The sequence below is a fragment of the Danio rerio genome, chromosome 17, assembly GCF_049306965.1.
Source record: "Danio rerio strain Tuebingen ecotype United States chromosome 17, GRCz12tu, whole genome shotgun sequence".
NCBI classification, from domain to species: Eukaryota; Metazoa; Chordata; class Actinopteri; order Cypriniformes; family Danionidae; genus Danio; species Danio rerio.
In genome coordinates this window covers 48148838-48170405 of record NC_133192.1, presented here as the reverse complement: position 1 = coordinate 48170405, position 21568 = coordinate 48148838, and the positions used below count along the sequence as shown (strand labels likewise).

The following is a 21568-nucleotide window of genomic DNA, read 5'->3' as shown; positions in this document are numbered from 1 at the left end:
GTCTCCCCATAGACTTCCATTCAGATGCACGCAAATGCACAGGTCAAAACATCTCTCTGGACAGGAATTAAAAACATGGACTAATCGCTCACTTTTCATCGATTAATGTCTAATTATCTTGTTTAATCCCGCTCATTTTCACATCGCAGTACAGCAGAATTTTGCACACACAAACTAATTCCTACAGCGTTCACCTGATATGTATGTAAATACCCTCAAATTAAAGCTGACAGTCTGCAGTTAAAATACATCTTCATTTCATTTCAAATCCATTGTGTTGGTAAATAAAGCCAAAAATGTTAGAATTGTGTCTTTGTCCAAATATTTGTAGACCTAACTGTATATTGCAATATGGAAATGATTAACTCTATTTTGAAAGATTTTATGAATTTAGATCGACTGGGATGATCTAGACCGTTTCTATGTAGTGCATCTGCATAATTTATAATAAATTACAAACAAAATTCAAGAAATTAACAGTTCTTTATGTTTTTTGGGGAGTCTAACAGTAACAAGTAACAACGGGGTAGTCTAACATTAGTAACAATCAAATGTTAAATATCATTGTCTTAATTGTTTAAAAAAAGAATAAATAAAAAATGTAATAAAATCTTTATCTTTTAATCAATAATAATGAAACCCACGATGTTACTATGGCAGATTGCGATATCAATGCTCAAAAAATATATTGTTCAGCCCTATTTCAAACCTTTATGACTATCTTTCTTCTATTGAACACTAAAGAAGATATTTTGAAGAAAGCTGAAAACCAGTAACTGCTTGTAGGACAATCAAATACAAGTTTCAGCTTTATTCAAAACATCTTTTGTGTTCGAAAACGATGACAGGATTTTCAGTTTTGAGTGAACCACCCCTTTAATTTAAAGCTAAATTTTGTGTTGATATAAAATTGATATAAATTTTGAACTTCATGACTAAATATTGTATTAGTCTTAATAAAAAACATGAGTATTAATAACCTAAAATTAAACTTCACAATAATATAACATGTGAAATCAATATTTGATTGTCAGTGAGTACAGAAATTAGTATCTGACGGTTTTTCACCGCTCAGCTGGCCACTACAGGTTTTCTTGCAGGAGGCTGTTGAGGACGAGGTTGAGGTCATGCACAAATGCACACAGTTGACCCAAAGTTCACCTCATGAAAAAAGCTTGGAGGTGTCACACACGCACAAATCCATGCACACACACACAAACACACAGCTGAATCAGAGTCAATGAGCCAATTATTATGCACTGGCTGAGGCTTTCCAAGTTTGTTCTGACTGTGCTGTGTGTGCCTGTGCATTTTAATGATGTGTTTAACGAGTGTAAGCATTAGTATGTCAGCCTGTGTGTGTGTGTGTGTGTGTGTGTGTGTGTGTGTTTGTGTGTGTGTATGTTTCCCAGAGATGGGTTGGGGCTGGAAGGGCATCCGCTGCGTAAAAACGTGCTGGATGAGTTGTTGGTTCATTCCGCTGTGGCGACCCCGGATTAATAAACGGACTAAGCCAACAAGATAATGAATGAATGAATAAGCAGAAAGAACCCTCTGAGATTAAAATCTCTCTTTCACATGAGTGACCTGGCCAAAATTAGCAGCAGTACAGACTTTACAGGACAAACTTCACATTACGCTTCAGACAACTACTATTTTCATTACCACTCCATTTTCTGAGTGATTGTCTTAAAATCATCTAAAGACAACTATTTTCTATTTTTATATTAAAAAATATTCCAACCAGACAGAACTACACTCTAAGGATGCTTATAATAGTCGATTAACCCAGTGGTTCTCAAAGTGGGGGTCGGGACCCCCCGAGGGGTCGCGGGGCAATGAAGAGGGGTCGCCTGGTGATTTCCAAAAATCAATTTATTTTTATTAAACCATAAGAATTAACATATTTTATCCATAACTATACTAAAAATAAAAATAGTCGTTTATAGTTACTATATACTATATAGTTACTATAGTAGCTTATAGTTACTAGTTCTATTGGATTGCGACCCCTGGGGTAATTACATTATATTAAAGGCAGCAATAGCGTTAGATACATTTTGATTTTATAACATCAGGTTATACTTTCTGGCACATTTAAAGCACTGACACAAATTTAATTGGTGTGTCTGCGTCATTGCATGCAAGGTTTCTGTATTTATAACCACCTCAGAGGATATTGGGGGTCACGAGTCACTGGCATTGTTATTTTGGGGGTCGGGGTCGCAGGCTGAAAAGTTTGGGAACCCCTGGATTAACCGAAGGGGTTCAGTTGTTTATAACAGATTAATGGTATCAGTTAAAAAAAAAAAAAACTATTATTTTTAAAGTTTCCCTGCGTAAATGTTATTACTGTCTCTCTATGCCCTCAGTTTTGGAGTCTGTGTGGGAACGCTTTGACACCCAAGCGTGGAGTATTTGGGAAGACTGGAGACCTTCAAACTATCCTCTGTCTAGCCTGTGCGAGAGATGAGATCACATATTCAGGTGCCTTGAATGGAGACATCTATGTCTGGAAGGGTATCAATCTAATCCGGACAGTTCAAGGGGCTCATGGGGTAAGTAAGCAACTGTTTTCCACAATGACCTCTGTCCTGAGTGACACAAATATCTGCTTACACACATTTTTAAACTGAGGATTACTTATAAAGATATTTGCTTGCCATAAAGGTTTTGTGATGGTATTTTTAACATGGAAAACGTTCGAGGTTACTAAAGTAACCCTTCGTTCCCCGAGGAGGGGAACGGAAGCACTATAAGTGGGTTTGATTGTAAAATCCACGCATTGGGAGGACTCGGATCAGAAGCCGCTTGTCTGGAGAGTATTGAACGGGCCAATGAATGAAATTAATTGGCAGCGTAAGCTTGCGCAGGTGTGCGACATCTGCAATTATCTCAGCATATAAGCACACCTGAAGCCAGCAGACGCCATCCTTTTAAGCTGAAGAGACTTTCAAACAGCTAAGGGACAGTCATTATGGCGACGGAGTATAGTGCTTCCGTTCCCCTCCTCGGGGAACGAAGGGTTACTTTAGTAACCTCGAACGTTCCCCTTCGGGGGGAACTTCAGCACTATAAGTGGATTTGATTGTAAAATCCACGCATTGGGAGCCCATTGAAAGCGCCATAATGACTGCACCTTACCAACACCCCCGATGAGGAGATAGTCAAGCAAGCGTGACGCACCCACATCATGGGGGGCGCGGTCCCTGGCCCTAATTTATCCTACTTCAACAGAAGTTTTACGGATTTAGATATATTTTTTGGGAAGTCGTGAGCATCTAGATAATTCTAGGAAATACGACAGTACGTTGGGAAGCGTGCAATCCCGATAGGGAGGACGCTGCGGAGGCCATCCGTTACCCAAGGGGGGGATAGATGGCAGAATTTACATATGGACTAGCCCTAAAAAGGGGGAGTACGCATAGCAAAAGAGTGGTTAGCGGAGAGGGAAGACACGGGTCCGCCCAGGGGGGGACTTAACCGTGGCGGAATAAGCATATGGGATCGCCTAGTGGGGATCACGCATAGCAGGCACCTATACCCAAAACGCGGGCTGACCAGCGGGCAGACCTACAACGTAGTGGGCCAGCAAGTGACTCCTCCGCTGAGTCAGTGCTGGGGGCCACGGAGGAATCTGCAGGGCTCACCTGACGGGGAACTTTACTGACAGATAAAAAAGGCGCACGTACCTCCGTGTTAGGGAGAATGGCGCAGCAAGCGTGTTTCAACACCCTACCGAGTTGTCTCCTCAATCACCAAAGGGTTACCTAATACCCTTGAGGAAACCGGCTCCACTCGCAGATTGTAAAACCTTGCAAATGTGTTGGGTGTCGCCCAGCCCGCAGCTCTACAGATGTCTGTTAGAGAGGCGCCGCGTGCACGCGCCCAAGAGGATGCAACGCTCCGAGTGGAGTGTGCACGAACTCCCGGGGGACACGGCTGACCTCGACTCGAATAAGCGAGTGAAATGGCATCCACAATCCAGTGGGATAATCTTTGTTTCGATATGGCACTTCCCTGCTGCCGACCGCCATAACAGACAAAGAGCTGCTCAGATGATCTAAAATTCTGAGTACGGTCCACATAAATGCGCAGAGCGCGAACTGGACAAAGTAAAGAAAGGGCTGGGTCTGCCTCCTCCGGTGGCAGCGCTTGCAGGTTCACTACCTGATCTCTAAAGGGGGTGGTAGGAACCTTGGGCACATAACCGGGGCGGGGTCTCAGGATGACGTGAGAGTAATCCGGCCCGAATTCCAGGCACGAGTCACTGACCGAAAATGCCTCCAGGTCCCCGACCCTCTTGATGGAGGCCAACGCAACCAGCAGAGCTGTCTTCAGGGACAGAAATCTTAGAGATACTGATTCGAGTGGCTCAAAGGGATCGGATCGCAGACTCGTGAGAACGAGGGCGAGATCCCAAGAGGGCATGAGAGGGGGGCGAGATGGATTAATTCGCCTAGCACCCCTAAAGAACTGGATGACCAGGTTATGCTTTCCCACGGTGCCGCCAGCTACCGCGCTATGATAAGCGGAGATGGCGGCCACGTAAACCTTGAGAGTGGAGGGCGACAGCCTGCTGTCCAACTTCTCTTGAAGGAAAGAGAGCACAACACTAATCTGGCAATTTCGGGGGTCTTCTCTGCGAGAGACGCACCATTCAGTGAATAGACTCCACTTCAGGGCGTAGGCGCGCCTCGTGGAGGGGGCTCTAGCCTGAGTGATGGTATTAACCACCGCAGTCGGTAGGTTACCTAAGTCTTCCTCGCGTCTAGGGACCACACGTGGAGGTTCCAAAGATCAGGGCGAGGATGCCAGATGGTGCCCTGTCCCTGAGAGAGTAGGTCCTCTCTCAAAGGGATCCGCCAGGGGAGGGCCGTCGCGAGGAGTGAGAGCTCTGATATCCAGGTCCGGTTGGGCCAAAGGGGCGCAACTAGCAGAACCTGTTCCTCGTCCTCCCTGACCTTGCACAGAAACTGCGCGAGCAGGCTCACTGGGGGAAACGCATACTTGCGCATGCCCCGAGGCCAGCTGTGGGCCAGTGCATCCGTGCCGAGAGAGCCCTCGGTCAGGGAAAAAAACAACTGGCAGTGAGCGTTCTCGGGGGAAGCAAACAGATCGATCTGGGCCTCCTCGAATCGCGCCCATATCAGCTGAACAGACTCGAGGTGGAGTCTCCATTCTCCAGGGCGTAACAGCTGTCGTGAGAGCGCATCGGCTGCACGATTGAGCGTGCCTGGGACGTGAATGGCGCGCATCGATTTCAGCCGCGGGTGACTCTAGAGGAGCAGACGGCGGGCGAGCTGAGACATGCGGCGAGAGCGCATACCCCCCATGCGGTTGATATACGCCGCCGCCGCCATACTGTCCGTCCTGACCAGCACGTGTTGCCGCTCCAGCACCGGTAAAAAGCGGTGGAGAGCGAGGAACACTGCCAACAGCTCTAGGCGATTGATATGCCAATGCAGCAGGGCACCCTTCCAGAGGCCCGCAGCCGCATGCCCGCGACACACGGCCCCCCAACCCGTGTTGGAAGCGTCTGTTGAAACAACAACATGGCTGGACGCCTGTCCTAGAGGCACACCGGCCTGTAGGAACGAGGGGTCGTTTCAAGGGCTGAGGGCGCGGCGACACAGCGCAGTAACCGAGACCCGGTGTGTGCCCGCGTGCCATGCGCGTCTGGGGACCCGATCGTGAAGCCAGTGCTGAAGTGGTCTCATATGGAGCAACCCGAGCGGCGTGACGGCGGCTGCGGATGCCATATGCCCCAGGAGCCTCTGAAAGAACTTCAGTGGGACCACTAGTTTGCTGTCGAGCTCCCTCAGACAGTTCAGCAACAGGCGAGCGCGTTCCTCGGAGAGGTGCGCTACCATGGTGATCGAGTCCAGCTCCATCCCGAGAAAAGAAATCCTCTGCACGGGGGCGAGTTTGCTCTTTTCTCGGTTGACCTGAAGCCCCAGTAGGCGGAGATGCCGAAGCACCTTGTCCCTGTGCATAATCAATTGCTCCCGCGAGTGGGCTAAAATCAGCCAGTCGTCGAGATAATTGAGTATGCGAATGCCCGCGAGCCGAAGGGGCGCTAGGGCACCCTCCGCGAGTTTGGTGAAGACTCGCGGAGACAGAGAGAGCCCGAAGGGGAGGACCTTGTACTGCCACGCTCGACCCTCGAACGCAAACCGCAGAAATTGGCGGTGGCGTGGAAGAATGGAGACATGGAAATACGCGTCCTTCAGGTCTATGGCTGCAAACCAATCCCGAGGACGAACGCATTGGAGAATGCGCCTCTGCGTGAGCATTCTGAACGGCAGCCTGTGCAGACAGCGGTTCAAAACGCGCAGATCTAGGATTGGCCGTGACCCACCGCTCTTTTTGGGTACGATGAAGTATGGGCTGTAAAACCCACTCTCCATCTCGGCTGGAGGAACCGGCTCGATTGCACCCTTCGCCAGGAGGGCAGCAATCTCCTCTCGCAAGACAGGGGCGGACAGGGGGTTGACCCTGGAAAAATACACGCCCGTAAACTTGGGGGCCGTTTCGCGAACTGAATCGCGTAACCGAGTCTGATTGTGCGTATGAGCCACCGCGAGGGGCTGGCCCGCGCTAACCAGGCAGGCAGAGCCCTCCTAATGGAGTCATCGCTACAATCGCTGACGTACCAGCGGTGGGGCAGCGCGGAGTGGGTGTGCTGATCCGGGAAGCACGAGGGTCCCGCGGAAGAGCTGGAGGAGAGCGATTCGCTCTGGCTCCGCACCCTGACTCCGGAGAGGGGGCTGGAGGGCTGAGGGAAGGGAGACTGTCCCCCCAGCGCTCGTGAGCCACTGGCGAAGCACGTAGAGTCTGCGAGCCGGAAGGCAGCGCGTCCCGGACTGGCAGAACTCGTGCAGTCACATCCGGGGAAGGGAAAAAGTACTCTTTTACTGATGTTTTGGTGGCACTGAAAAGTACCGTTGTTATCAGGGCCCCACCCTCCAGCGGGGAAAGAGCAAGTTTCCTCTTCTCCGGATGGCCTGTCTCAGGGACGCTTCGTGGTCCGTTTATCGGACTTAACGGCGCCCTGGGCAGGAGGGGCTGCCTACTTTCGAGGTGAACGCCGCGCCCGCTTGGCCGGAGGCGCAGGCGGGGGCGGGGCAGCACTCGTTGGCGGGCGCCCTCGGCGAGGAACAGCGGAGGTGGATGGCTCGGCGGGCGGAGCGGGCTTACGGCCACGCCGATAGATGACATTGCCCATCGCATCCGACTGCTCTTTCACCGCCTTGAATTCCTGGGTGAATTCACCGACGGTGTCGCCGAACAGGCCAGCCTGGGATATGGGCGAGTCAAGAAAGCGAACTTTGTCAACGTCGCGCATATCGGCCAGGTTTAGCCAGAGGTGGTGTTCCTGAACCACAAGTGTGGACATCGTCCTCCCCAGCGCACACGCGGCGGACTTAGTAGTCCGAAGAGCATAGTCGGTCGCGGTGCACAGCTCATGTAATAAGCTTGGGTTGGACCCGCCCTCGTGCAGCTCGGCCAGCGCCTGCGCTTGGTAGCGCTGGTAGGTGGCCATCGCGTGCAAAGCAGAAGCAGCCTGGCCCGCAGCCTTATAAGCTCTGGCTCCGAGGGAGGCAGACAACCTACAGGCTTTGGACGGGAGGCGGGGCAAACCCCGCCACGTAGAGGCGCCGCGCGGACAAAGATTGACCGCGATAGCGCGCTCCACTGACGGGATCGCCTCATACCCCCTGGCAGCTCCGCCGTCAAGGGCGGTGAGGGCGGAGGCACACGCAGCACGGGCAGAGAAAGGTGCCCTCCAAGACTGCGTGAGCCTACTGTGCACTTCCGGGAAGAAGGGGACGAGAGGCTTCGAAGGCTTCGCCTTCTGGTCCTCTACGTAGCACCCATCTAGTCGGTCCGGCCGCGGAGCTGGGGGATAAACCATCTCCAACCCCACGGCCGAAGCAGCCCGGGAAAGCACGGCTAACATGTCCGCTTCAGGATCCGATTTGACAGCGCTCACCTGCCCGGAGGGGGCGAGCGGGTCCGGATCTTCGTCGGACAGTGAAAGCCCACCCTCCGATGCCGCGGAGGACATCTGATCTCCGGTGTCAGCGAGTGTGAGAGCTACCATCTGGTTAGACGGATCACTCTCACTACCCGAAGCTTGGATGGAGCGCCGTGAGGAGCGAGAGGTCCGCGAGCCCGTGGGCGGCGGATTATCTCCCGCTGAAACCCTCAGATCTGCCCGAGCGCCCGCTGCTTTTTTAGAACAGGAGGCAACTGGGGTGGCTCGCTCTCTTGCGAAAGTTAGCCGCGATCTTAGCTGTGCAACGGTCATGGCATCGCAATGACGACATTAACATGCTGGACCCCCAAACATGCAATGCAGTGATCGTGTCCATCATCCGGAGCCAGGAAACCCCCGCATCCAGAAACGCACAGTCGGAGCGCCATCCTGAAAAGGACGTGCTGCACGACTGTGTTGCTCTTTTAGGAAAGTTTGCAACTATACGCACCGCTCTGGAGGACCGGACCCAAAGAACCGCAGGCAAGGGAGTAACCCAGCTCGACCGTCTGCCACCGCGAAGACCCACTCTGGACCGGGAGACACACTCGTTCGCTCTGAAGTGCTGATCAGCAAGAGGAACCCTCATCGACTCACTCAGAAAGGATCTGAAGCGAAAAGGATGGCGTCTGCTGGCTTCAGGTGTGCTTATATGCTGAGATAATTGCAGATGTCGCACACCTGCGCAAGCTTGCGCTGCCAATTAATTTCATTCATTGGCCCGTTCAATACTCTCCAGACAAGCGGCTTCTGATCCGAATCCTCCCAATGCGTGGATTTTACAATCAAATCCACTTATAGTGCTGAAGTTCCCCCCGAAGGGGAACCAGCTTTTCATATTGTATGGTCAAGGCAAATTTGTTCTTTTGCCACTGTTATAATAATAAATGTCTGTTAATTGCAATTTTTTATTCTTAAACATTAATTTATTATGATAATATTTTTATAATGTTATTGTGTCAGTTTGATAAAGTATAATATAATATAATATAATATAATATAATATAATATAATATAATATAATGTAATATAATATAATATAATATAATATAACATAACATAATATAATATATTTAATGCTGTCAATTGATTAAAAAATTAACTGATCAATCACACTTTTTTTGAAAATAAATCGCAATTAATCACGATTAATCACATTTAGACTGAAACTTGTAATTTTGGCTATTCAAATGTAAAATTAATGTAAATGCAAGACAAAAACTATTTACATTCAAAATATAATTGTTCATTAGAATTTTTGTTTAACTTGTAACACAGATTTCTTCATGTAAACAACATATCCGCAATAATCCATCAAGATCCTGGCTTGACAGCCATATTTATTACAGAAATTAAAACACAGGCATGTTAGTGCTATTTGAATTTCAAAACAATTAATACCAATAAAGAAAACATTGATTTCCAAGTTGGATTTTTAGTGGACTGCAAAAAAGGCCAAAATACAGGCATTGCAAATATGGTAAATGGAAAATTATAATAATAATAGGTATTGAATACAAACAATTGCACTTATCGAATGTTGTATTACTGTGAGTTGAGTTGTCCTCCTTTACATGCAGCCAGTTGCTAAAACAGTCCAGTCTGTTGACATTATCGGGGGACAATGTGGACCTTTTCTTTTGAATAATGTGAGCTGAGAATGCAATACTATCTCACGTCCATTCGTAACTTTTTGATTTAGTGTGCACACAAATAGACACACATAGACACACACACACACACACACACACACACACACACACACACACACACACACACACACACACACACACACACACACAGTGACGCGCGCAGGACAGCGCAGCTGGAGTGACTGCCTTCAGATTCAACAAGCATGATCCCATTCATCAAATTTGCTTAAACTAAGCGTTCTAAAGTATGGCTGTATTTCACAAGGATTCTGACACAACAACGCGAAGCATACGCTTTGAGGGGGAAAGACGTCAAACTTAATAAGACATTGGGGGGCGCACGCTGAAAGGCAAAGGAATGCGCTGTCTTTTGACAGCTTGCAACTTCATCCGGCACTTCATAGACACCAATACTCAGATTTTAATATGATTCAGATAATACTCCTATTACGAGTCTACCATAAGCAACGATCCACGAAAGGACCACCGAGTTACAAAATGCGAAGGTTTTTTTTTTCCTTTTGTCATGCGGTATCAAATTCCATTAAAACAGAAGTCGAAAGTTAAAAATAAAACACCCGAGTTTGCATGAAACTCTGGAGAGCCTGGTGATACAACATTAATTGTTTTATACTGAAACTTGCTTTCAAAAAGTGCTTCCTTGGTCTTATCCATATTTCTTTGCACATTAAACACATGTCGACCACAACAGGAATTATAAAAACCTGCAACTGCGTTAATTGCATATTTTTTTTTTAACGCTTTAATTATTTCAAATTAATTGCATGCGTTAACGCACTAATTTTAACAGCACTAAATATAATATAATATAATATAATATAATATAATATAATATAATATAATATAATATAATATAATATAATATAATATAATATAATATAATATAGGATGGCGTTGTGGCGCAGAAGGTAGTGCTGTCGCCTCACAGCAAGAAGGTCGCTGGTTCTAGCCTCGGCTGGGTCAGTTGGCGTTTCTGTGTGGAGTTTGCATGTTCTCCCTGCGTAAGTGTGGATTTCCTCTGGGTGCTCCGGTTTATCCCACAGTCCAAAGACATACACTACAGGTAAATTGGGTAGGCAAAAATGTCAGTAGTGTATGAATGTGAATGGGTGTGTATGGATGTTTCCCAGAGATGGGTTGCAGCTGGAAGGGCATCCGCTGTGTGAAACATGTGCTGGATAAGTTGGCGGTTCATTCCACTGTGGCGACCCCGGATTAATAAAGGGACTAAGCCGAAAAGAAAATGAATAATATAATATAATATAATATAATATAATATAATATAATATAATATAATATAATATAATATAATGTAATATATGACATGATATGATATAAAATCACAATTTGTTTTTATATTTATTTTTTGCATTAGGTGCACTCATAAAATACTAGTTATATATAACTTAATAAAGTTAAATAAAAATATTAATTACTTGATTTATGCTCTTGACTGAATGACTTTTGCAGCTATATATTTTATTCTGTTGTATTTTTTAAACATTATTTTTAAATAATTTTGAGGACATTTTGTTTGTATGTATTACTCTGATAGCTTTTAGTTACCCAATCTGTGGTGTTATAAGATTTGTGAAATTCAACATGATAATTTATTTATTTATATAATATGTAATAATATAATTCTATTTGTTTTGAAATGTTTCTTCATTGTTTAAGTAATGTTTTGTTCTTTTGGTCGTTGCTTTTGATATTTAGGAGCAACTGGATCTAAAAACTCTCTGAAAGTTATTTTGACCTGAGAATAATGTTTTGAGTTGTATTGCAGTTTATTTAATTCATTGTTTTGCTTGCACAATTGAGGGGTGTTGAATTTCTCATGATATGACCCCTTTAAGATCTTTTTTATCAAAACTTTATATGATCCTATAAGACTCTAATTGTTTGAGCTGTCAGAGAAGTTCAGAATCTCAGAGCTGTTTGTGTGTGTGTGTGTGTGTGTGTGTGTGTGTGTGTGTGTGTGTGTGTGTGTGTGTGTGTGTGTGTGTGTGTGTGTGTGTGTAGTCTGGTATTTTCAGCATGAATGCGTGTGAAGAAGGCTTTGCTACTGGAGGCAGGGATGGCTGCATCCGCTTGTGGGACCTGAACTTCAAACCCATCACCGTCATTGACCTCAGGGAAACAGACCAAGGATATAAGGGTGAGTCAGAGCCTGTACAATCTCCCATGAATGCATTTCTCTACATTTACATTTGTTTTGTAGATAGCACTTTACAATATGATTTCATTAGTAAATGTATAAACTAACATCACTAAGTTTAATAAATGCGTTGGAACATTTCTTTGTTGTCAGCTCATGTTAAGGTTAACTTTAAAGGCATAGTAAGTAAGTTTCACAGATAGAGGGCACATATTCACAACTAACAAGGACATACTTTGCTTTAAATTTGCCATGATAACATGTCAAGTCTATCACATGCACCATTGACTTATTTAAATATATTTATTATTTATTTACTTATTTATTACCTAATTAAATTGCAAAATATCTGATGTTCCAATTTTCAAATATGTGTAAGAACATGTATTTTGTCTTTTAAACCTTGAAGTCAGGGTTACAGGGGGATTTATTGGGGGATCAGTGCTTTTGAAAACACTATTGGTAGGGTTTAGGGAAGAAGAAGGGTGTTTCAGTCGATCAGTCAGTCAGTCAGTCAGTCAGTCAGTCAGTCAGTCAGTCAGTCGACAGCGGCCTCTGGTGGATTTGCACAAGAGTAGCAGGTGCAAATGGCACTCAGAAGAGAAATTTGAGATCTGAAAAAGCATACACAGCAGCCTCTGGTGGATTCGCGAAAACAAAAACAAAAAAGTACCTGCTGGCATGTATTTGCTGGTCTCCAGAAATGTATATAGTGGTACGTTTTCAGAATGAGCCTGGGTTGTGTATGTCAGACACTAAATATCCCTTAAAACATTAAACACTTAAATATGTTTTATTAATAAATTAGATGTAATTTAAATAAATACATAAATGATTAAAGCATGTATTACATAAACTACAGTTACATTACAGAAAAAGTTGACCCCCTGATCATCAATGTATAATTCACACAGCTTAGTAGTGATCAAATTATTTGAACTATGATGGGGGATAGTCTACGGAGAGATCTGAGCTGCTGGATTTACAACATGTTAATTCAACATGTATATATAATTTTCTTTCAAATACATGAAAGTAAGTAGGTGTTTAACTGGGAGAGGAATATAATAAATGTTCTAGTAACATACATACACAGTGTGTATCTTATGTGAATAAAGCCTCTTCAAGTTATATTTAAAAATTATTATTATTGCCATCTCAATAGACATTAACATGTATTTTACAAACATTAAATGCTTGGTTTTACTAGTAGTTACAGTCAAGGCTGAAATTATTTGTACCTTATGGATAGGAATACTTTCGGCTTGAGTGTGTGTATATTTCTAATGTCTGAAACCTTAAACAAATGTTATTTGTTTAAAAAAAATAGTTGTGATCACATATTTTTCTATACCTCAACACAAGCCGTCAGATTTGAATTAAGCAGTTGGTGGCGTGTGTTATAAAATTTGTAATGACACCGCTGTGATAATATGATTCAGGGACCATTCAAGGCTGATCACACCAATGTGATTGTACGCAAGATTGGATTAATAAAAAATTGTACATCATGTGCTTTTAACGTTTTACCTTAACAAATGAAACCTTGTTGTAAAGTGCTAGCATTTTGCTTAATCTATTATGTTGCCAACTTACATATTTTTTTGTTAAATACTCAGGACCCCACAATGCATCAGTCCTTTGTCTCTAACGGAGCTCTATCTTTTTTCTTCTTTTACTTCTCTTTTTCATCTGATTCATCAGTAGCTAGAGGTGAAAATTCAAGAGGTGCGTTGTAGTGCTCAGTGTTCTTTATGCAGGCTGTCTGCCCTGTGTGAAATCCATAGCTATCTTTCCCTTGTTTGTCAGCAACCCCAGATCTGTCTTTATGTATAATCAAGCCCCCAAAACACCCTCTCCATCCTCGGCATTCTACAGTGTACATCCTTTCATTATGTTCAGGATCATGTCTGTTGACTTCCACAGTAGAGTTGCATAGTTGGGTTCTGGAAGTAAAAACTCCATTTATTTTTCTCCACAGGGAAATACATTTTATTGATGAACTTAAGATTCTTAAAATGAACTTAAGAGATCTTTAAAGGGCACCTATGATGAAAATCTTTTTTTGTAAGCTGTTTGGACAGAACTGTGTGTAGGTATAGTGTGTTCACAATTTTATTGGGGTGATAGAAACTTTAAAAAAAAAAAAAAATCCAAATCGCTCCTATTTTGAGACTCACTGCCATGTGGCATAGGAGTGTGGTTTCCCCTGCCCACCGAATTGATTGACAGCCACATATTAACATGTTTTCATAGTTACGTGTATAAGCATATCCACAAGACAGGACTTGTGAAAAGCAACTGGGATTAAAAGATCTGTTCAGCTCTCTGTGATCATCTGCCTCAAGAGTGAGTTTTATAAGTTCAGAACGATTTTAAATCAGTGCACGTTTGTAATTAAGAAAAGACAGTAAACTCCCTAAGTATTTCATCACCACAGCTGCTTGTCAGTTCAATTATAAAAGAAAATGCTTCAATCCTGGTTTGTGGACTTAAATCAGGTTTATTTTGTACTTTAACTTCCATACAGCAGTGTATATTAAGGTATATCCTGTCACATTTGCAAAAACTAAACAAAGCAAAATGTGTGTGTGTGTGTGTGTGTCTGTGTGTGTGTGTGTGTGTGTGTGTGTGTGTGTGTGTGTGTGTGTGTGTGTGTGTGTGTGTGTGTGTGTGTGTGTGTGTGTGTGTGCGCAGAAAGGCTTAAATTAACTCCACAACAAAGATATCAAATAATCATTGGGAAAGTTCTTACTGTAGTAAGGGAGATCTGCTTTATTCTTGTCAGTCACTGTAATGGTTATCTACTTGAAATGCAGAAGGTAAAAGCTACACCCATCAGAGCATTCTCTATGGCTCTGACATGCATGGGAACGGTGGGTGGGGAGAACTAGCTCATGTGCATTAAAGGCACGGGCAACAAATACAGCTACAATGTCTTAAAAGCTCAAATTTTCTAGATTCTGAAAGGTATAATAAATAATCTGTCGGATGCTTTGAGCTGAAACTTTACAGACACAATCTGGAGACACAAAAGATTTATTTTAAATCTTAAATTAGGTGCCCTTTAAAGACAGATCTGCTATTGGCTCTACATACGTGCTATATTGTAAGGACAGTCTAACAAAACTCCAGACAGTCAAAAACAAAATATGTCATTCAACTTAATGTTAAGAGCAGAATTCTTTAAACGTCTGTATCAACACACATTACATTAAATAGAAAAACATGTGCAACTAAAAGTTTATAAAATAATGCATGATAAAATATTATAAACAATTTTCTTTAACATCTGAATTAAACAAAAATACATTGTAAAATTACATAATTCTTAGCAGAACTGTTCATGTTGTAGTAGTTAAAAACCAAATTGTACCAAAATTACTGTAAATGAAATCAAATGTTTCATAATAAATGCATATTTGAATTAGTTTTAAGTACTTAAAATATATTGTTTTATAGATTAATGCTCAAACTACTTGCACTGCAAATCAGTGTGTTTATGATAGTTCATTAAAATGAAAAACAATATGATAAGAAAACACCGTTTTGCAACATCAAGAAGAATAAATAACTTGTTTTATGGCTTATAATCAATGGAAATTAATTAGATTGGAAGTCTCCAGACATTTATGGTATTTATGTTACTCTCTGAAACTGCTCTTAAATGGATAGTTCACCCGAAAATGACAATTTCCTGTTAATTTACAATACTCACCCACAGTTCATTCAAGATTTATTTATTAGATCATTTGACTTTCTTTCCTCAGCAGAACATAAAAGAAGAGTTTTAGCTGCATCTGTGGTCATTGGTGGTTCATAAAATGGCAGTGATAGGTTTTTTATATTAAACATTAACGCATGGACATGAGTCCAAATCAATAGACATGGCTCCTGATGACACATTGAAGTCTTGTGAAGCGAAATAATTGACCCATGTAAGACATTGAACATTATATACAATATTATAAGCATTAATCCAAAGCCTGGTCAACAGTTCTTGACACGTGTAAATGTAGTCCAATGTGGTCTAGTAGCTTCGTGATGAGTGGTCAGGTGACTATATAGAACTACATTTGCCAAGAACTGTTTAGCCAGGTTATTGATTAAAGCTAGTAAAATTAAATAATGTTCAATTTCTTAAACAGAGCGATGGTTTTGCTTCACAAGACCTTATTGTGTCATCTGGAGCCATTGCTATTGATTTGGGCTCATCCCTATAGACTACAATTATATGAATTCGCAAGGACATCAAATTCCGTTAAAAATCCTATTTGATGTTCAACTAAAGAAAGAAAGGCATCTACATCTTGGATGAGTAATTAAATTAACAGGAAATTAACTATCCCTTTAAATGAAAAATAAGGTTCTAAATAAAAAACCAAAATGTTTAAAAACTTTATAGTTGAAAGTCTAAAAATCCTTGTGGGGAAAATACATGGAAAATACACTTGTAGAACCAACATGCTAAAAAAGTGGACAGGCAGTGGTGCATTCTCTTTCCATGCTAACTGTTCTTGTGCTGATCTGTGCAGGCTTGTCAGTGCGTAGCGTGTGCTGGCGAGGGGATCATATTCTGGTGGGAACGCAGGACAGTGAGATTTTTGAAGTGGTGGTTCACGATCGCACCAAGCCCTTCCTCATCATGCAGGGTCACTGTGAGGGTGAGCTGTGGGCACTGGCTGTTCACCCAACCAAACCTCTTGCCATGACTGGGAGCGATGACCGCTCTGTTCGGTAAGGGCTGAAAACAAACTTACAACACAATCAAATTGCACTCTTACAGCAGATCTATTTAACAATTGTTAGACGCTTTTAATAAATCAATGATGCTAAACATCCCCTACTATGCGTTATAAAAGGTCATATTTTGGTTTTGGGGTTCTCCAACAACAGGCTGATATGCATGCAAGATCAAAAAACACTTTCATTGTCTTATAACAGGTTTTTTGGTCCTGGAGGGCCTGGAGGGCCAGTGTCCTGCTGATTATAGCTCCAACTTGCCTCAACACACCTGCAAAGATGTTTCTAGAAAGCCTAGTAAGGCCTTGATTAGCTAGTCCAGGTGTGTCTGATTGTCATTTGAACTTAACTTTGCAGGACACCAGCCCTCCAGGAACAAGTTTGGACATGCCTGTCTTATAATATGCTTTTATTTTTACATAATTATCCCAATGACTCCCATATGATTTGTTCAACGATTTATTTGTTCCCAAACCACTTCTTTGCATGAGGCTAATCTGTTGTGATCGGTTCAATGACTAAGTCTGCTGTGATTGGTCGACTGGGTTCACCGGAAAGAAACAAGCTCAATACAAGAGTGCATTAAAGCGATGCATTTAAACACCTGCATATGGCTCTACTCTTAACGCTAACCCCAAGTAATAACAGTGACACACATTCAGTAATAATCTCACGCAAAAGTTTAACTATTTAAAAAATTGATCGTGCTGCACATGTGAGGAACAGCTGATGGCGGCCATAGCAACAAACAGCAGGAGATTGCGAACACAAAACATTTATATTGGTAAAGGAAGAAGTAGGCGTCTTGTTTTCAGCATGGTTTTGGACGCAGTATGTGAATAACCAATAAAGATTTAACCTGAGAGCTACAGTACAAGCATTGATCTATAGATACGTGATTACAAGCCGTGCAGAGCGATTACAAGTTGCAACACACAATTAAATACATATTTTGCAAACTACAGAAAATGAGGCAACCATTTTAATCACACTTACAGGTTATGTAGGGAGAATAAACACTTACAGGATCTGAAGGAAGAAGAAACTGGTCCATATGAAACATACATTAGTATTCTTTGCTGATCCTTCCTTTAAAAGCCAATGGCCAATGAATCGGCTGATGAATGTTGCAGCGTAGGTTATTTTATCAATCAAAAGAAAAAAAAAGGAAAAAACACAGCACATGGTTGGCTATACTGGATTTGGCACTCCATATTTGGTATTGTTTCGTGTGGACGTTCATATGAACATACGAAAGATCAGAACAAACGATCAGACGAATCTTTTATTAAAAAAATATCTTTTTGAACAAAGTGCATTTTTTTACCCTCAGCTGGATGTTTTCATTCACTTAGAGCTGTGGTACACACTGCTTGGAAAGTCATTTTCAAAAACCCATAAGAATGGCTCTTTAAAGAGCAGGTCATATGGTATAATGTAGTTTTGGAACCCCTACTGCAGGTTTAAATACATCTAAGGTCAGAAAACATTGTCTTTTTTTTAGAATATGAATTTAATGGAACCATTTTGCAACAATTTTGTAATAATTGGTTTAATAAAGTAATTTGAATCAATTTAATCCAAATTTGCAATATTTATTTTGCTAGCAGACATTATTGTTTAGGTAAACAATTAATCCATGCAAGTTAATCTAATATAAAACATGTTTGTTTTGATTTTTTTTTATCAAAGACAGATCTTTATTTGATCAATCTGTACAAACTATTAACAAATAACCGTAAGGTCAAAATTACTGGTATTGGTATACTTGTGGGGACTCTCCATATAATGCCTTTTTATAAAGTAAAAACTGCTTAATATTTGTCCCTACCCTTAAAACCAACCAGAGGAAACCCGGGACACATTTTGAATTTCAAAAGTTTTTTTTAAATTGTTTTGAATTAAAGGTGTGTCCCTGTCAACCATCTTAAAGGAATAGTTCCCCCAAAATAAAAATGTACTTTGTAATTACTTCCCCTCAAGTGGTTTCAAACCTTTATGAGTTTCTTTCCTCTGTCAAACACTAATTCAAGATATATTGAAGAACGATGAAAACCTGTTGCCATTGTAAATAATTGCAGAATTTTCATTTTTGGGTCAACTATCATTTTAATAAAATACTAGTAGATCATAGCCATGTCATTATACAATTTTTGTACCTGTAAAGCACATAAAGTTGTACACAAGCATACTTCATTACTATTTAATTACGCACTTCACATATCATAAAATGAAACATGGAACCTCTGAGCAATATTGTTTTTTTAGTGAGCGTATTAACCTAAGAGTTGATGGAGACTATTAATATCAAGATTTTTTTTTATGTACGGTGTATCTTTATGGGTCATTAGTTTTTCTTGTTGATTTGAAGGATCTGGAGTCTGGTAGATCATGCTTTAATAGCACGCTGCAACATGGAGGAGCCCATACGCTGCGCTGCTGTTAGCACAGACGGCATTCACCTCGCTCTGGGAATGAAAGACGGATCCTTCACAGTGCTGAGAGTCAGGTAAAACACTGTCCAAAGCAGGGATACTCAACATGTTCAAGCTGACATGAGGTTATTAGAACTATTGTTTATAAAATTGCTAGTCATGCGAGAGACGTCTGGATGCAGACCTGGTGCGGTGCAATCTGAGCTGCATCCAATGCTTTTTAATGCACTCACCTAACCCCACCTCTAACCTTACCCCTCACAGAGATATGCAGTCTCAGGTTGCATCAGCAGGGCTGCATACAGAAACTATTGTGTCATGTAGTGCCAACATGGAAAGGAAACAGAAAAGTATTTTTAGAGAGACATTAAATGGTCAACAAGTAAATTATATCACATTATTTTACATGTTAAAGGTTAGTAATAAGAAATAAATTGAAAATATATATGTATATGTGTATGTTCTAATTGGATTTGACTATATATTTTTTACTTAAAATGAAAATGTTTTTTTTCTTTTTTAAATCTAATTGATACTTGATTGAAGCGAGGCAAGATGAGGCTGCTGTCAGTTGTAATCATTGACTAATACACATTTTTAAAATTAGCCAAAAGATCTGAAACTATTATGCCTATGCACTGTACGGTTCACTTTTTGGTACCTTTTGACAGTGGAAATAAAAATAAATGCCAACCACACCATACGGTACTGTACTGTATTGTGCCCCTCAGTTTAAACAGGCCATTATTCACACATTTAATTAGACTGGCCCTACACCTGCTAGAAGTGTGTTGTGAACTTTGCCACTTGGTATAAAGCAGCCTAAAATAAGCCACAGCACCATGAAGCATGCAAATCAGAGAAAACTGTACTCATTTTGCAGGGACATGACAGAGGTGGTCCACATTAAGGACCGTAAAGAGGCCATCCATGAGCTGAAGTACTCCCCTGACGGAGCGCACCTCGCCGTGGGCTCCAATGATAACTCAGTGGACATCTACGGCGTTGTGCAGCGATACAAGAAGGTGGGCGAATGTGTGGGCTCCAGCAGCTTTATCACACACATGGACTGGTCCACGGACAGCAAGTATCTGCAGACAAATGACGGAAACGGTCGACGGCTCTTCTATCGGATGCCCAGTAAGTGTTTTGGGTTGACTTCTTTACAGTCAACAGCAAAGCAGTCCATAAAATGTACATTTTTCAAGATTATTTAAAGTACAAGATAGTATTCAGATAGTATTCAGTATTAGTGCAAGATAGTATTCAGTTTGAAGTGCCATTTAAAGGCTTACCTAAGATAATTAGACAAGTTAGGGTAATTAGGTAAACCATTGTATAACAGTAGTTTATTTTGTAGACAATCAAAAAAATATTGCTTAAGAGGGCTAATAATATTGACTTTTTTAAAAAGTTGTTCTAGCTGAAATAACGCAAATAAGACTTTCTCCAAAAGAAAAAATATAGGAAATTCTGTAAAAAATGTCTTGCTCTGTTAAACATCATTTGGGAAATAATTGAAAAAGAAAAAAGAAATCATAGGAGGGCTAATATTTTGTCTTCGACTGTTTTTGACAAATACAGTACTTTTTTAATGAAAATAAAATTGTCTTAGTTCATTATCTCACAGTGTGTTAACTCACACATTTAAACAAGCCTAAATGTGGATGTTAAAAAAACAGATAAAAAATAATATTTTAGGATAATGTTATCTGAGAACTTCCTGACCCCAAAGCTATATATGCTGTATATACAGATTATTTATAGTTTTAAGGAATGTGTTTACTACTTTTGTACTATTTGTCTTAAGTAAAATCACTATCCATTGAGACTATAATCCCCTTTTCATCGATGCGTTCAAAATAATGAACACATTTTCTCATAGACTGCTTGATTCATTGTAATTAATTTTAATTCAGAAATGTATTTTTTAAAAGCTAATTAATTAGACTTAACAGTAATTACAGTTAAATTTTCAAAAAAGTAACTCAAGTATTATTACTTAATTTTTTAAAAATCGATGCGTTACTTTACACGTTATAGTAATATTCTAATGTAACTAGCATTACTAATATTGCGTTACCACAACACTGTTCAACAATAATTCATGTTAGTAAATACATTAAGGAAACCCTATTGTAAAGTCTGACTCCCCAAAAAAGTATTGTCAATTCAGTCAATGCAAATGGTTTGACATGATACAAACAAAAACTTGACATGTCCGCTGCACCTCTAAGGTGACTATTAAATTTATAAAAATTACAAAAATTTTTACATCAGTTCCTTTTTTATTAACAACAATAAACTGTTTATTCATTTCATGAGCAGATCAGATCATACGCATGCATAGTTTTTTAGCAAAGAGAAAATTTTTTTGCACAGATTTTTGTTCATGAAATGTACAGATTGATAGCAGTTGTGTGAATGTTATCAAACCAAAAGTTGTGTGAATTGTGAAACTAACATATATGTTATTTAGATGGTTAGTTCCCCCTAAAATAACAAAGATTATGTCATT

The 21568-nt window shown here is 41.3% G+C and overlaps 1 protein-coding gene across 7 annotated transcripts in view; it reads left to right on the top strand.

The window, feature by feature from the left end:
- eml5 (EMAP like 5) overlaps positions 1 to 21568 on the top strand; it is a 247950-nt gene that overhangs the window by 95843 nt on the left and 130539 nt on the right. For 5 of the 7 annotated variants that reach the window (XR_012392979.1, XR_012392978.1, XM_068214623.1 and 2 more), the window contains exons 5-10: positions 2373 to 2558; positions 11737 to 11872; positions 13577 to 13600; positions 16408 to 16609; positions 18987 to 19124; positions 19934 to 20190. Coding sequence is in view for 5 of the 7 variants with exons in the window: in XM_068214623.1 (XP_068070724.1) it covers positions 2373 to 2558; positions 11737 to 11872; positions 13577 to 13600; positions 16408 to 16609; positions 18987 to 19124; positions 19934 to 20190 (943 nt within the window). In the remaining 2 variants the exon portion in view is untranslated. The remainder of the gene's footprint in view (positions 1 to 2372; positions 2559 to 11736; positions 11873 to 13576; positions 13601 to 16407; positions 16610 to 18986; positions 19125 to 19933; positions 20191 to 21568) is intronic. The other 2 variants (XM_068214624.1, XM_068214625.1) reach the window with 2 other exon arrangements.